Source organism: Balaenoptera borealis (assembly GCF_965194805.1).
Source record: "Balaenoptera borealis genome assembly, chromosome: 7".
In the NCBI taxonomy this organism is placed as follows: Eukaryota; Metazoa; Chordata; class Mammalia; order Artiodactyla; family Balaenopteridae; genus Balaenoptera; species Balaenoptera borealis.
Window position 1 is genome coordinate 128,831,870 of NC_138864.1, and position 18,183 is coordinate 128,850,052.

Sequence of the window (18,183 nt, forward strand, 5' to 3'; positions counted from 1 at the left end):
AAAGAACAAAGAATGCCTCCAAATTAACAAATAACTGAATTCCAGACAAAGGGCCAGTAAAGCTAACAGGTGGAGAGATAGAGGAATCAGGTACATCAGTTCAAGATGACAGATTAATAATCACATACATTTTTTTACCACAGAAAACAGGAAAAATATAAAATAAATACATAATCAATCAATCAACTGCACTGTCCCTAGCAGCTGCAACAGTACCTAGAATACAATAAGTGGTCAATAGGAATTAACTGAATGAATTAATTATGGTAGAAGACAAGAGCTCCATCAGCAGAGTAGCAATGTTGAGAAATCCCTAAATGATAGGAAGTACTTGGGATCAAATCTATGTAGAAATGTCCAGAGGAAATTATAGACTAAAAAAAAAAATTAAAAGAAAATAAGAAAAGTAAGAAAAGAGCAATGATTCCAGGCACTACAAGCTGCAAAAAGTCCAAAAAGATGTGTAATCATACATAAGAATTTTTAAATATTAAAAAATAATAGGTAAGAGTAATATTACTGTATACATTTCTTTAGAATAACTGAACAGAGAAAAATTTACTTAGATTCACTCTTTTTAATCACCTCACAAAATTAACTATAGAGAGATTAAAATATTAGATCTTTGTAAAAACTCACATAAAAAGTAGCTAAAATAGAATAGACTACATTATTCATCCTTGGCTCTGAAGGAATAAAAACACTTTCAGAACTAAACCAGTATCAAATTACTAAGAAAGAGTGTTCGATTAAAATGGAAAAAAGTTTGGATAAAATGTAATCAGGTCTTGTTTAGGCCTGCTTATATGTTTGTTGTCAAGTCCTGAGTTTTCTCACACAATTAAGTTAAAGACAATTAAATAGCCTATGTCATAAATAGGACCAGCTCAAAAATTTACACATATGATGAATCTTAATTACATTAAGTCAACTTTCTAAAACCAACATTAATTATATGTTTATTGAAACCACTTAAAATTAAAATTTAATTATACGTTATGTTAAAATATTATACACATCAGGTTGAAATGATAAAATGATACATAATACTCTGAAAAACCCTTTATGCTAATTTCTTGGTTTGGGGTCTCCCAACAATACAGGTAGTAATATCAAACCCCAACTCCTGTGAGGTAGAGGCCTGTGGACTAACTCTCAGGGGAGACTTCTGCCCAGAGCTGAGCCTGACAGATGCTCCCCATCATTGTGTGTGTGTGTGTGTGTAATAAGTTTGCCCTTTCCCTGTCACTGTGTGTGTGTGTAACAAGTTTGCCCTTTGGCTGAGGGCTTTCAGTTCCAACTCCTAGCCTGAATGCATCCATGGTCCTGTACCACCTTGTAACTACCTCCCTGCCCTAACTAGGGCACCACTTACTCAGTTACCATTTAAGTTTTGTTGTGCCTGTTCGGTTTTGGTCCTTGGAGATTTTATGGAGGTGAGTTACAGATATAGCATTATGCAGAAAACAATGCTAGAAGGCAGTATGGAGGTTACTTTGTGTGGGAATGAAACTGGAAGCAGAAAACACAGATGGACAGTGGTTTAAATAATCCAAGTAAGAAATGATGAAGACTGAACTAAGGTAATAACAGAAAGAGAAGAGAAATCTTATTCAGAATACTTAAAGTATATTTGTTATATAATGCAATAGGCTCCTCTCGCAACATAAGGTACTTCATTAAATATCTTCTAAAAAAAATCAGAAATATCATTTAATTCTAGGCATTTAAAAGGAAGCACCTAGAGGGGTGGGATAGGGAGGGCGGGAGGGAGACGCAAGAGGGAGGAGATATGGGGATATATGTATATGTATAGCTGATTCACTTGGTTATAATGCAGAAACTAACACACCATTGTAAAGCAATTATACCCCAATAAAGATGTTAAAAAAAAAAAAGGAAGCAAAAATCATTAAGAGATGTTTTTCTGATATTTCAAAAAGGATTTTAAAAAATTTTTAAGCCCTTCACAAGTCTGTTTAAAAACAGACTGCTTATAAAACTTAATACTCATTAATTAATGTGTAAAGAGAAACATTAGTATCAAGTAATCCCAAATAAAATATGAAAGTATAAAAGTATTTAAATCCAGCACTATAAAACAACTTAAAATCTCTTCTTTGTGTTCCAAGAAAGATAATAGGAAACGTTTCCTTTAAATTGACCATTTCACTATATTTAATTCTTTTTTTTTTTTTTAATAAATTTATTTATTTATTTATTTTTGGCTGTGTTGGGTCTTCGTTTCTGTGCGAGGGCTTTCTCCAGTTGCGGCGAGCGGGGGCCACTCTTCATCGCGGTGCGCGGGCCTCTCACTGTCGCGGCCTCTCCCGTTGCCGAGCACAGGCTCCAGACACGCAGGCTCAGTAGTTGTGGCGCATGGGCTTAGTTGCCCCACGCCATGTGGGATCTTCTCAGACCAGGGCTCGAACCCGTGTCCCCTGCATTGGCAGGCAGATTCTTAACCACTGCGCCACCAGGGAAGCCCTTAATTCTTTTTCTACTGTTCAGGCGTCCTTATTTTTTGTTTTTGCCTGCTCACCTTATTTTTAATAACTAAAAGAACATACATTTTATGTATTTTTTTAACAGTTCAATTGATTTAAAAGTCAATCACTCTAGAACAGTAAGAACTTGTCTTTCTAGATGAGAATTTCCTTTCCTTAACAGAAAGTGTGCAAACCAATAAATTTTTAAGTAGTATAACTATTAATGACTTAAGTCTAAAGAAAAGTTCATAATATACTGAAACCTAAAATATTACCTAATATCAAAACTATCAAACAATCCTATTGCCTTTGATGTGTCTAAATACACAACTTTTATTTCTGGTACAAATGGGCCAAATAAATGGGTTGTAAAGTAATAGATCAAGTTCCAGCTATATATTGGCATACATTTCATAGAGATCAGAAGGTTAACACTGTGACATGCTGAATAAATGATTTTACAGACAAATAAATATGAGTTTAAATGCCAAATAAATAAAAGATTTTAACAATCCAAATTCTAGCCTCTTGGGTGAGCTCCCGTCCTACAGGTCTGTGTGTATGTATCATAATTGTGTAAGAAGCTCTCTAGTCAGCATTAAATCTGACATTTAATTTTACTTTCAAATAAAGTTCATTCCAACCAAGGGTAGGTAGTTTTCAACTCCCCCAAAAAAAGTTTTAGAAAGGAGACTCTAATTGATGACAATGGCTATTCCTATGAAATTGTTTTATGAATATTAGAAGTATTAGAGCCAGTTTAATTAAATGTATAATTACTTTAAAATCTAAACCTGGTGATTTTATATTTCCTCCCTACCAAAACTTCTCATTTAACAAATTATGAGACATTAGTTGGTAATTTAATCATCATATAAAGTTTGAAATTCAGCTACCTATTAAATACCTTCTTTTTACGACCTATACTGTTACAAGATAAAACCATTTATATTTCAAAAAGTAAATAAACAAAGCTATGTTGACGCCACTCTAGTTTCTTACATCGTTTTGCTATCACATATAAAGTTATATCACACAAATCTTCCTGATTTCATTATCAACTTGCTCACAGTTGGTACATTTGAGTCCCTAATAATAACTGCCGCTTCTACTGTGTCTTGGTGCTTTACAAACAGATTTGGTGAAGTAACCCGAGGACGAGGTAAGGACTGCAGCCCATTTTCCAGATGGAGACACTAAGAACCGTGCCTGGACTTCCAGGTCGGTAAAAGAAGAGTCAGGATTTAAGTCCAGGTCTTCTGAAAGCCAGAGCTTACAGTTTTGCCACTATACAAAACTCTTTACTCAAATAAAGAGACAATCTAGCCTTACAGTAGAAATCTCTCCTTTTCTGATAAATGGAGAGAGAGTATCATACCATCACCAAGTATGCAGGAACTGAGCAATGTGCTATTTACCAATAACTGACACTGTTACTGAAGTTATAATTTAGTCGCCTCCAACATGCAGCTGTACTGAGAAGAGTGACAAAACTAACGTCATTTCATTAACTAAATGATTTTTAACTCAAAATCCTTATGAACTCAGATAATTTTTAAATGAAATAAATGTACCCTTTTCTTCAAAATAATACTTTTCTGTGTCTTTCTCTGACATCCTATATGTCAAGCTTCAATGTCTGAAGTGCTCAGTTTACATTATTATAACCACGCCTTTTACAGTAGAGTCACAATTCCAACAGGAACCTTGCATGTAACAACACTACCAGAATCGAATGTTTTGAAAATAATCATTCTTATCTATATTGCTTCTATGGAAAAAATTAGTCCTCACAATTGGAAGAGGGTAGAGGAATTCTGTTAATAAATTACTCATTTTTTTTTTCTTGAAGGTGTTGGAAAATCAAATTAACACATAACAATAGTTAGTGAGATATGACTCCATTTTCTGTAATAAACACCAAGATCAAAACGAGACCCAAGGTAAATTTCCTTGAAAGGTTCCCAGCAGGAGTTTCCCTTTTTGTATGTGATTTCCTCTCACCCACAAAAACCATGCAAATATGCGCATGTGCCACTAACACTAAGCAGCACTTCCTTAATCACTCATTTCCAACAATTTATGGATGATCAGTGGCAAAAACGAGCAAAAATAATGAAAGAATGCAATGAAAAGCTCACTGAGACCGAGCTGGACTTCCTACTCATTTCTGTGTCTCTTTAAGATGGAGGCCTGATACAAATTAGCCACTGGGGGGGAAAAGTCATCTGGTCATAAAATACAGTACAAGGTCACTTTTATGTAAGTTTGCCAAAAGGGACATAAACCAGGACAACCTCAAACTGTGACACAGGACAGAAACACATGAGAACGATGTCTGCTCCCCTCTATCGCGCTGTCACGGCGCTCAGCTTCACAGGCCTTCCAAGCACCGCGCCCAGCTCTCGGCTTCCACCTGGCCAGTCTAATTAATTAAGAAAGGAAGTCACCTCAGATTTTGTACTTTTTGCTTTTATTATCAAGCACTTCGTTTGAAGTTCTAGGAGTTAACCTCTTAATCCTACAGACCGTGTGCTATGTTCTGGACATCTGGGGGTGTCTGGATGGCTTAGGTAATTGGTCAGGATGTTGCTGTCACTTATGTTAAATGTTATACCATGACTTCAAACCAAAGATAGGCATTAATGTGAGGCACAATATAAAGCTGCTCCCAGAAACATCTTTGGTTCATGAAATAATCTGTCATTGAAGGGTTTTTTTTACTTTCATTAAGTTGCTGAATTTTTTCCTCATGACATTTTTTTTCCTTATGACATTTTAATTCAAAGTAAGATGTTACGATACAATATGAAACAAACACATTCCTAACTCCCATTTAAACCCTAGCCAGAGGTTAGACCGGTTCATTACGCAATCGAAAAACACCTTCTGGCATCACCCCAAATAACCTAGAGGTCCCTCTGAGGCAGAGTGGGGAGAGAGACTCACACAGCTGACCTGAGTGTAACAGGAACAGGAGCGCTGCCAGCCCCAAGACTCTCATACTCTGGTGTGTGACTAAGCAACGGAGATAAAAACTGTGGAGAAAACATGTCTACCACAAAACAAAAACAAAACCCACCAGACGCAACCTCTTCACCAGAGTTGAAACATAAGATGTAAGCTTGGGTTGGGGTCAGCTTCAAACACACATGAACATACGTAATGCTTGCTACAATACATACGGGTGACAGCCTATAATATAAATAATCTAGATTAAATAAAAATTTAACTGCTAGCAGAATTCCAAGATAAAAGGTACCTTCTTACCAAAAAAAAAAAAAAAAAAAGAAAGAAAAAGAAAAAAGAAGAAACCTTGCTTTATCAAGACCACTTACATTCTCCTACCCTTGAGAACTGTAAAGAATGGGAATAGCTAGGAGATGGTCCCAATAAAAAAGAAACATACGCCATGGTAAGGAGAGAGAAGAAAGGCGATTCAAGGCCCTTAAAAGGACATGGTCAACCCCCCAGGCCTAAAATGTCCTGTTTGAATTAACATAGTGGTTTAATTAAAAACTAAGTAGAGAATTCTGCTTAATTTGATTTTCAATTCAAGCTCTGCATCCGCCATGGCCAGTGGCCAATTTCCGCATCTCGGCACAATATGCAAGGGGCTGCTTTAAAATCGATTGCCCAGGGGAATCAATGGGAGTTTGGTGGGACCATATGCCATTTAGGGGCTCCACCAGACTTCAACATAGTAAAACAACACCAGGAAGTGGCCAAAGGAAAAAAAAGGAAATTTAATTTAACCATATTACAAGTTTGTCCTTACTCAAATGATTGTGCTGAAATCCACCAATTAGAAGTGTTTTCTAAGCTCTCCTCAATGTTGCCTTGGAAGTAGATATGTCAAATGTAACCAATGAGCAAAGGGTTTTAAAGGGATACACACAAATATATACATGCTTGCCAGCCAGCTGTGTCAAAGATGTCAGCGACCCACCCCCTTCATCAGAGCAGCAGAGTTCCTGACTGTGATACAACCTATAGCTCTGTGGAAAGCGCTACAGATCTCACCAAACACTGTTCAGAACCTGTGCAAGTAAATACCAGATGATCTTATATAACAGAAAGGCATAATACTGCAAGGCTCAAACATATACCTAACACATTTAGACTTAAATATACAATGCTAATAATAACCCTTGCAACTTCCATGTAACTGAAAAAGGTGAATATTGTAAGATAACATGCCATGATTACCCTGATTGTAAAGCTCTCTAAACATTTCTAATAGGATCTACATGCACCTTCTCTTTCTTTTTTTTAATTTTATTGAAGTATACTTGATTTACAGTGTTGTGTTAATTTCTGCTGTACAGCAAAGTGACTCAGTTATACATACATATTCTTTTTCATATTCTTTTCCATCATGGTTTATCCCAGGATATTGAATATAGTTCCCTGCAGACGCACCTTCTCTTTAGGCAGTTTTGATTCTGCTTCAGTACATGCCATTTCAAAATGGGAAAAATAATTTGGAATCTTAAAACTGCCTAAGATAATAATACATGAATAATTAAGAGCTGACTCTATTTAGTTGCTTTCTAATGATCTATCCATATAACACTGATGTTTCCTAGAATACTTATCAGTCAAATGCATGAAGCTCTAGGATAGTGACAATAATACCTAACATTTACTGAGCTAAATCCTGGGCTAAATGCTTTACATGAATAATCACCTCTCATTTAATCCTCCAAATGAAACAGTAAGGTAACTATCATTACTCTACCCTTTACAGAAAGAAATCCTGAGGTTTAGATGATGTAACTAGCCCAGGCAGTCTGACACTAAAGACAAATTTTCTCACCTTAGTACCTGCAGTCTCTCTTCCACTGGCTCCTCCCTCAGCATAATAGAATTATTCTACCTCTTCTCCTCCAAGCCACAACCCCATCTCCCTCTTTCCTTTAACAGCATTAAAGACAAAACACTTTAATTTGGTTTCTGCAACTCCCATTCATCCCCAAGCTACCAGATTCTAAGAAACGGTAACCATCCTGAGCTCTGCCTTCTCCCCCTCTTTTTAAATCCTTCACTGTGGGGACTTCCCTGGTGGTCCAGTGGTTAAGAGTCTGCACTCCCAATGCAGGGGGCCCGGGTTCGATCCCTGGTCAGGGAACTAGATCCCACATGCCGCAACTAAGACCCGGCACAGCCAAATAAATAAATATATTTTTTAAAAATCCTTCGCAGGGTTTGGGAATTAACTGGATTGGTCATGTCGACTGCACCCTACAATCACTCAACACATCAGTCCCCTTTGAGACCATGAAGTGTAGCTGGTGACCTTGAGGAATTCTGAGGAGGCTGACATAGTCAGAGATGTGCTTAGAAAAGGCATTCTTCTAATCATGTATAAAGAGACTAGAAGTAAACAGTTTAGAGGGAAGAACTGCTGTACAACTGTAGGTGCAAAAGATTTTTACTTACCTTCTCATACCCCTCCTCAAGCTGATTCTCCCCTTTGACCTTAGTCTACAAGGGGGAACAGGAGAACAGTAAATCACTGGGTTCTTGGGTCCGTTGTTTTTAATTCTAGAGATGGTGCTACCTCTGTTCCCACAGATTCAGCCAAGTCCCTTTTCTAGTTGGTTAGTTCACAGGAAGGGAGGGAAATAATTTGGAGACAAAGGGGTTTGTCCATATTGCACACTGTTTTTTAAAATAATTTATTTAACTAATAACTAGATTTTTATGAAAAGCATAAACTAGGGAGCGCACCTTTAATACCAAACATGAAAATATATTTAACACTGAGCTTTACCAGTTGCTTTTGCACTTGATAAGATTACACACGAGACAGAGCTAGGGAGAGGGGAGCGCTGTGCATGTTTAAAGCAAACATCAACATGGCAATTTTAGTGACATATGCTGAAACGCTCTGTTTAACAGAGCCAGGTGCATGACTGATTCAGTATGGTGACATCTCTACCAAACAGTGTCTCGCATTGTGTGGTGCATGTACTCCTTTCCCTAGTGACATATGTTGAAATTCTGACGTGTATTTATCTCTAAATATGCTTAAATAAAACAGTAGATGCAAAAATTCTTTCCAAAAATCCTCTGCCAACTCCCTGTTGTCTACAGCATAAAACCCAAACTATGTGGTAGAGGACTCAGGCCTCCAGGATCTGATCCTGACAAGGGGTCTCTAGCCATTCTCCATTCTACAGCTAAGCATCAGCCAGCCACTCCCTCAATTCAGGCAGAATCCAGGCCTTTGCTCAAGCCTCGAATGCTCACCTGCAAGTCTCAGCTCAAGTGCAGGCTAACCCCTCCCTGAAGCTTCCCCAATTCTCCAGGCAAATCAAGACCTTCCCTCACAGCCGCTCGTTGTGTAAAAGTTCATCCACCACATGCTACTTGTTTTCATCTCTGAGGTCATCCTCTCTTAATCCCTTGAAGGCAAGAACCCTGTCTTTTCACTTCTGTACCCAGCAAGCTCCTTTAACAGCATAGCAATTACCACTTAGTATGTGCCTAGTAAAACTCTGTCAAATGTATGACTATCCATCAAAAGGCTCCAAAATTCCACAGAAATTGCTTTCTCAAGCGTCTCTGATGACCTTGTTTCTTCTCCATGCTCTTCCTTTTCGACCCCACTCTGATGTCATGTTTTACATTCCACTCTCCTGAGCTCTGTCTGGGCTTCCAGGTCACACCCTGCTTGTTCTCCTACTATCTGACGTCCCCACGCAAAGCCCCGCCTTGCCCCTTCCTCTGCCCTCGCGCTGTGGTCCTCTTCCCCTCCCTCCTTGTCGGTGCCTGGCTGGCTTTAGCTGTGCTCTCCACAGTGCTGACCGGTGAAGAACGTGCACACTCTGGGGAGGTTAGAAGCAAGCCCTGGGTTTTAGTCCTAGTTTTGCAATGGTACATATGTGGTTCTTAGACAATTTAATAACATTAATATCTTTGGATCTCAGTTTCCTCCTTATAAAAGGAGGGTTTGAACTAAATCCCTTTCAGCAGCAAAACTTCCTATCATTCTTCAAGAAATTATGAACAAAGAGTTTTTTAAACTGAAACTATGCAAGTCTTTCCCATTACATGGATGACTTAAATAATTTACATACGTCATTATAAAAAACAAACCTAATATATAAAAGCCAGTTTTCTCAATGTAGGTTTGACCGCCATACCCAACCATCCATTCCGATCTCAGTACATTCACTAAATATGAAACCAACCATCTATCACAATATGAATATGAATAAACCGTAACTAAAAATTAGAAAGGTGCAATGTGCCTATAAACTGTAACACCAGAACTCATTTTGTCAAGTTTAAAAGTCACCCCAAAAGTACTAACTACTGAAATCTTCGCATTATATTCCAAGCTTTTATAGCAAACAGCTCCACAAGCTATAAATGGAAATGCTGTTCCCTTCACTTTAAAATGCTCTATTCAAGGACAGAGGGAGTTACTACCATTGACAAGGTCTGGATTAACTGTTTAAGATGCTCTTGCGGACTGTCCTGTTTTGCCCACTTCTCACGCTCCCACATTCACCTAATATCAGTAAGTCACAGGATCCTGGGAATAAGAAAGGAATAATAGCTATTGTGTCAGGTTTATTCATTCTACAAAAGAACACTCCACCAACTTTGCACATAGTATAAAATCATTCAAAGGTCAAAAGATGACTTCCTCCCTGTAGACATGTAAAATAATTCAATATGTAACACTGTTACCATTATTGTAAAAACATTATTAATATTAACAAGACATTATTATTAATTAAACTGCTTACATTCCAGTAAAATGGTTGTTTAAGCCTACTTTTTTCTAGTTCAACATGAATGATATTTATTTCTTCATTGAAGAAATTTAATTCTAAAACATGATTCACTTACCTTTTTCAGGCCAGCAAAACCTTCTGATTCCAGAAAGAAAAAGGCAAAGGGCATCAACACAAATAAACAAAGATTGGAAAAGAGAGAAGCAAGGTTCCACAAACCTGTGAGGATAACAATACAAGAAAGATGAGTTTAGATACTGACAATCTTGTCAAAGAAAATTACTGTGCTAAATTGTAATATCAGTCAAAGCTCTGTACTTTTTAATAGTAAAAATAAACATAAACTTGAATAGAGAGGCCTAAAAAATGACCTAAACTTAGAAATCAGAAAAATAATTACATATTTCTATAAAATTTTTGTAACTTGTACCTACTGGGAAAAGCCAATACAGAAACTAATAATTTTTCCTCATGATCTAAATAAAATAAATTCACTAAACATATGACATATGCAGAGATCCAAAGATACAGCCTCTTCAGACATATTGGCACCTGAATATTTAAATTAGAGCCAGTAGCATTTATCGAGCACTTAATAAATGCCAGATACTCTACTAAACATTTTACATGAATAATCTTGTTTAATTTAAGCCTCATAAAAACCCGAAATGTAATAATTAGCATTTATTGAGCCCTTATGTGCCAAGCGCTATTCTAAGTGATTTACAGATATTATACAAACTCATTTACTCTTCACAGCAATCCCCCAAAATGACAGAGGCTGCTTATATAAAACCTGCCACGGCTGCAGAGCCTGCAAAGTAGCTGCACTAATTCCTGGGATTTTTAAAAACCACTACATCATAGAAGTTTTAGTAAGCAACTCCAAGTGGTAAAGAAAATGTAAGAGGGGCAAGCAAGCTCACATCACCTTTTCCTTTTCTGGCACATTCTGCACTCATAAAATCACAATAAAAAGCAACTTAGATGATAATAAGACTAGATTTTTAAAAATACAGAACTTTAGGTATGTCACTGGGATAATATTTGGACCAACATCTCACTTTGTATAGGTAAAACACTCAACTTTAAAACTGATGGCTACAATCTTCATTAAAATTTATAAAATCAAGAATCAAAGATAAAAATTATGCTAAATATAAATTCAATGTACTACATACAATTATGATCCAATGCTTCTGAAAATAGGCAACTCATGTTCTTTCCACACCCCTATTTACAAGGCACTGTTCCATGCACTGGAGACGTAGTAACAACAGAACACAAACCTCTGCCCTCACAGAGCTTCCTTTCCAGACACATGGAGACTACACACTGAGCTCTCAAGGAACCAAGGAAACTAGTTCTCAACTGCCTTGGTTACAAATTAACATATGTGTTTCATAACTACCCTAAATCCTTTTGGGAACAGCATGGAATACAAACAAAAAGAATGAATGCAGCACTTGTATAGGTTACCTAGAGAGATGTACTTCCTTTAGTAAATAAGGTGATGTAATTAAAAATCAATTTACAGTTTCTTATTCAAAAATCTAGGTATTTAGATTGAATGAATTTTACAATATATATTTATCTCAGCAGGAAATAAAATGTTTTACAAAATATTTTCAAAAACAATGTTTCACATCTCTCAGAGGAAAAACTTTAATTTGTACTTTTAAAAATAAAAAATGTTCTAAAATACTTTTCCACTTCTCAGTCTCTAAAAAAAAAAGATGCTAAACATCTTAACCCTTTTCTTCATTCAAAGGGGTTATAATTACAGCCAATTGCTGTACCGTGTTAATAACCAGGAAGAACACACAGGATGGTGGCCAAATGCACACACGGGACTTTCACACAGACCTGGGTTCGAGCCCCATCTGCACTTCCATGTGACAACACTTCTAAGCCACAGGTTCTTCATCTATACAATGAGGCTGAGGATCATGTCTGTAGGTGGTGCTGAGAATTCAGTGAAATAATACATGAACAACCATCACCACGCCTGTCACAAAATAAGCACTTAATGACTTTTTGCTTTTAATAACAGTAACATCTCCAGAGGCTACCAACACACAGTGCTAATTAGCCCCTAATTACCAAAGTACCATACTTTCTGAGAAGCCATGTTCACTTTGCAGAAAATCACGACATATATAAAAAGTAAAAATATTAGTTTCTAAAAAATTTGTTGAGTTATAATTGACATAAACCACACACAAATTGTACAGTTTCATAAAATGTGGCAGTTATATCACCATAACCAAGATAATATATCCATCACCCCTAAGTTTCCTCGTACCATCATTTTATAATCAGTGTCTCCTGCCACTCCCTATCCCACCCCATTCTCCATCAGCCAGATTCTACACTTTATAAAAGACTGTATTTTCTAAAATTTTCTGTAAATGGTAAGTGTAGTATGTACTCCTGTTTTTGTCTGGCTTCTGTCACCTAGCGCGATTCTTCTGAGATTTTTCAACACTGTGGCAGTATCAGTAGTCTATCCCTTTGTATCAGATTGAATCCAGTTACTACACTGCGTCCATCCACAGGCAAACTGCTACCTGGGTTGTGGCTCTCACAACTAAAGCTGTTATAAACATTCACATATGAGTCTTCGTATGGACACAGGCTTTCATGTCTTTGGGGTAAATATGTGGGCATGCAACGTCTGGGTCATATAGTAGGTGTACGTTTAACATTTTAAGAAACTGCCAAAATGTTTTCCAAAGTAGGTGTATAACTTCACATTCCTATCAGCAGAATTCAAATCTCATCCACATTTTGACAAAAAATGGTATGGGCAGTCTTTTCAGCTTCAGCCATTCTAATAGGTGTACAGTGGTATCTCATTACTGCTTTAATTTGCATTTCCCCAATGAATAATGACGTGAACATCTTCTCATGAACTTATTTGCCATCCATTTACATCTTCTTTGCTAAAACGTCTCTTCAAATCTGTTGCCCATTGTTTCATTGGGTTGTCTGTTTACTTACTGAGTATACTTTATATACTCTGAATACAAGTCTCTTATCAGGCATATGATTTACAGATATTTTCTCGCACTTTGTGAATTGTCTTTGCATCCTCTTAACAGTATCTTCCAAAGAACAAAATTTCTTAATGTTGATGAAGTCCAATTTATCAATGTTTTCTTTACGGATCATGCTTTAGCTATCTTACCCAAGAAATTATGGTCTAGTTCAGTGTCAAAGACCTTCTCCTATATTTCCTTCTTACAAGTGTTAACAGTTCTAGGATTTACATTTAGATCTACGATTCTTTCAAATTACTTTCTGTATATGGAGCCAGATATGGATTTAAGTTCATTTTTTACCTACGATTATCCAATTGCTCCAGTACCATTTGTTGAAAATAGCCTTTTCCGCCAAATAGCCTTTGCACCTTTGTTAAAAATAAATTTACAATATGTTTGGATATATTCCTGGACTCTCTATTCTACTGAGTTGCTCTATCTTCCTGCTAATGCATACAGCACAGTATCGATTACTATGGCCTTAAAATAATCTTTGAGTTGGGTAGTCAGTCCTCCAATTTTGTTCTCTTTCAAAGTTGTTTTGGCTAATATAAGTCGTTTGAATTCCCATCTAAAATCTTAGATCAGCTTTTCAATTTCTACAAAAAAATCAGCCTGGTATTTTGACTAAGATTGTGTTGAATCTATAGATCAATTTGGGGAGAACTAACATCTTTACAGTACTGTCTTCTAATCTGTGAACACAGCACTTCTCTCCATTTATTACAGTATGCTTTAATTTTCCTCAGCAGTGTTTCCTAGTTTACAGTATACAGGTCTCGCACATCCCTAAGCACTTCTTATTTTTGATTCTATTGTATATAAACGGCACTGGTTTTTAAATCAATTTCCAATTATCCATTGCTAGCATACAGAAATGCAATGGAGTTTTATATATTGATCTTGTATCTTTGCAACCTTGCAAAACTCACTTATTAGTTCTAATAGCTTTCCTATAATAGATTCCATGAGAATTTCTATATAGTCATATAATCTGTTAACAGAGACAGTTTTACTTTTTCCTTTCCAATCTCAATGTCCTTTATTCTTGAAAAATCACCAGAACCATGTTGAATAGAAGTGGTAAGAGGGCATCTCAGGAAAAAAAAGCATTCAGTCTTTCACTATTAAGTATGATGTTACCTGTAGGGTTTTCATAGATGCTCTTTATTAAGATGAGGGAACTCCCTTTCATGCCTAATTTGCTGAGAGATTTTATCAGGAATGGACATTGAATTTTGTCATATGCTTTTTCTGTGTATATTGTGATGACCATATGAATTTTCTTTTTTAGTATGTGCATATGGTAAATTAAATTCATTGATCTTGTCAAAAGTCATGATGTATTACCCTTTTTATTTATTGTTATATTTGATTTGCTAAAATTTTGTTTAAAATTTATGCATCTATATTCATGAGGGATATTCTTCTATAGTTTTCATGTATGTCTGTCTGGTTTTGGTATCAGGGTAATGCTGGTCTCAGAGTTAGGAAGTATTCCCTCATTTTCAATTTTCTTAAAAAGTCTGTGTAGAATTGGCATTATTTCTTCCTTAAATATTTGGGAGGACTGAAAATGAAGTCTTCTTAGCCTAGAGTTTTGTGAGAATGTTTGCAACATTTCCACAATGTCTGAGAGGGTTTCAGTAGTTTTTGCCCTTCAAGGAATTTTTCCATTTCTCTAAGTTCTTGAATTTATTGGCATAAAGGTGTTCATAATATGCACTAATTATGCTTTTAACAGCTGTAGAATCTGTAGTGATATCACATCTCTCATTCCTGATATTGATAACTGGTATCTTTTTTTTCTGATCAATCTGGCTAAAGCCTTATCAATATTATTGATCCTCTCATTGATTTTCTCTACATTTTGTTTTTTATTTTGTTCATTTCTCCTCTCATCTTTTTTTATTTCCCATCCTCTTACTTTGGGATTCATTTGCTCTCCTTTTTCTAGTTTCTTATGGTGGAAGCTGGAGGAATTAATTTAAGACCTTTTTTTCTTTTCTAAAACAGGTATCTTTGTGCTATAAATTTTGGAATGTTTTATTTTCATTTTCATTGAGTTCAAAGTACTTTCAAATTTCCCTTTTGATTTCTTCTCTGACCTAAGAGTTATTGTGAAGTATGTTATTTAGATACCAAATACTTGAGGGATTTTCTAGATATGCTGCTGTCACTGATTTCCCATTTAACTTCACTGTTGTTAGGGAGCATATCTTCTATGACTTAAAGTACTGAGACTTGTTTTATGACACAGAATATGGTTTTCTTGGTAAATGTTCCCAGAGTACTTGAAAAGAATGTGTATTTCACTATTGTTGGGCTGAGTGTTCCATAAATACAAATTAAGCCAAGTTAGTTAAGTGTTAAAAATCCTTAATTTTTTCCTGGCTACTTGTTCTATCAATTATTGAAAAGGGGACAGTGATATGTCTGAATATAACTGTGATTTTGACTATTAATTCTTTCATTTCTGTAAGTTTTTGCTTCATGTATTTAATAGGTATTTAATAAATAGGAATTTTTTAGGTAGGTAATAGGTAACATTTATTACTATGTTCTTTTGATGAATGAACCCCTTCATCATTATGAAATGATCTTCTTTATGCCTGGTAACATTCCTTACCCTTTTCTGATAATAATATACCTATACCATCTCCCTTTTCATTAGAATTAGTATAGTAAATCTTTTTGCTCCTATTGCTGTTAACCTATGTGTGTGTTTACATTTAAAGTGAGTTTCTTATAGGCAGCATATACTTGGCTTTCTTTTTTATTCAATCTGATAATCTCTGCCTTTTAATTGGAATGTTTAGACCACTGATGTTTATTGATATGATCGGGCTGCAGTATATCAATTTGCTCTTTGTCTTCTACTTGCCCCATTGTTCTGTCTTCTCTTTGCCCTCTTTTTCCGTGACCCTCTGGATCAACTACTGTTATGACTCCATTCTATTTCTTTTGTTTGCTTACTGACTGTATCTCCTCTTTGAGCTACTCTAGGGTTGTTTGGGGTTTATCATATACACCTTTAACTCATCATAATCTGCCTTCAAGAGGTATTACAATACTTCATGTACAGCCTAAGAACCTTACAACAGCCTATTGCCATTTCTTTCCTCCTGCCCTTGCATTATTGTTGTCAGGCGCTTTTACTTGCACATTATAAAACTCACAATTTACTGTTACTATTTTTTATTTAAAGAGCCAATTCTCTTTTAATAAGATTTATATGAAGTAGAAATACTCTTTTATATTTACCCTCAAATTCGCCACTTCTAGTGATCTTCATTCTGTTTTACAGATCCAGATTTCCATCTTCTACCAATTTGCCTCTGCCTAAAGGATGTCCCTTATTTTTGGTAGTATAGGTCTGTGGTGATGAACTTTCACCTTTTGTGTATCTGATACTGTCTTTATTTTGACTTTGTTTTGGAAAAATATTTTCACTGGATATAGAACTAGGTTGGTGGGGTTTTCTTTTTTCAGTACTTTAAAGATGTTGCTACCCTGCCATCTGGCTTGCATTTTTTTCCCACAAGAAATATGCTGGAATTCACATCATTGCTCCTCTGTACTTTATGTCTTTTTCTCTGAATGCTTTTAAGATTTCTCCGTATCACTGGTTTTGACCAATCTGATGATGTATCTTGGCAGGTCTCCTGTAACTAGGGCTAGTTGAGCTTCTTGGATAAGAGGGTTTACAGTTTTCATCTAATCTTGAAATCTTTCTGCCATCAGTTTTTCAAATATTTTTCTTAACCCTCTGTCTTTTAGGAACATCAGTTATATCACTGATGCCCTGGTCAGTTTTTCAGTCATTTTTTTTTGTTTCTTTTTTAGACTGTTTTCTATTGCTATGTCTCAGAGTTCACTAATCTCTTCTGCAAAAATATCTAATTTGCTTTTATCCCATCCAATATATTTTCATGTCAGATATTACAGGTTTCATCTCTAGAAGTTTATTTGGTTCTTTTTTTACATCTTTTATGTCTCAATATGTTCAGTTATGTTCAGTCTTTCCTCCAGCTTCTGGAACGTATGAAATACTTACAAGAAATGTTTCAATGCTCTTGTCTACTAATTCTGAATCTGCGTCAACTGTAAGTTTTGACTGATTTTTCTCTTCATTATGGGTTGTATTTTCCTGCTTTGTGCTCAGCTGAAGTCTCATGGTAGGCAGAGTGAACCCCCAAAGATATCCATGCCTTAATCCCTGGAATTCTTATACAGTATATTAGTGAACATGTTACAAGGTATATTCGTTTTCTGGGGCTTCTGTAACAAAGTACCACAAACTGGATGGCTTCAAACAACAGAAATTTATTCTCTCACAGTTGTGGAGGCTAGCAGTCCAAAATCAAGGTGCCAGCAGGACCATACTCCTTCTGGAGGTTCTAGGGAAGAATGCTTCCTTAGAGGTGGCTGCCTGTAACATTTGGCATTCCTGGGCTTGTAGATTCATCACTCCAATCTCTGCCTTTGTCTTCACATTCTTCCCCTGTGTATGTCTCTGTTTTATCTTCTTATAAGGATACTAGTTATTGGACTAGGGCCCACCCTAATCCATTATGACCTTATTTTACTAATTATATCAGCAAAGATATTGTTTCCAAATAAGGTTACGTTCTGAGGTTCTAAATGGACACGAATTTGGGGAAAACACTTTTCAACCAAATATACATGGCAAAAAAGGATGTTGCAGATATAATTAAGGCTATGGACCTTAATAAAGAGAGAGGGGGAAACCATCTTGGATTAGCCAGGTGGGTACAACCTAACCAAAGGAGCCATTAAAAGCAGAGAATTTTCTCTAAGAGGAGTCAGAGATGCAGCAGAAGGGTAAGACAGGGAGGAACTTGACACAACTTTGCTGGAGGGGGCATCACATGGAAA

At 36.2% G+C, this 18,183-nt stretch overlaps 1 protein-coding gene and 1 long non-coding RNA gene across 11 annotated transcripts in view; both read right to left on the reverse strand.

Annotated features, from left to right (window-relative positions):
* LMBR1 (limb development membrane protein 1) overlaps nt 1-18,183 on the reverse strand; it is a 163,713-nt gene that overhangs the window by 102,302 nt on the left and 43,228 nt on the right. For 6 of the 10 annotated variants that reach the window (XM_082398847.1, XM_082398841.1, XM_082398846.1 and 3 more), the window contains exons 5-6: nt 10,356-10,459; nt 7,932-7,976 (exon numbers count right to left, since the gene is read on the reverse strand). In XM_082398847.1, the coding sequence (XP_082254973.1) occupies nt 7,932-7,976; nt 10,356-10,459 (149 nt within the window). The remainder of the gene's footprint in view (nt 1-7,931; nt 7,977-10,355; nt 10,460-18,183) is intronic. The other 4 variants (XM_082398844.1, XM_082398842.1, XM_082398850.1 and 1 more) reach the window with 1 other exon arrangement.
* On the reverse strand, nt 1,773-5,440 carry LOC309631937. Its single transcript, XR_014246653.1, has 2 exons — nt 2,358-5,440; nt 1,773-2,315 (listed from the first exon to the last, which is right to left on the reverse strand). It is a non-coding gene; the product is annotated as an uncharacterized lncRNA (long non-coding RNA).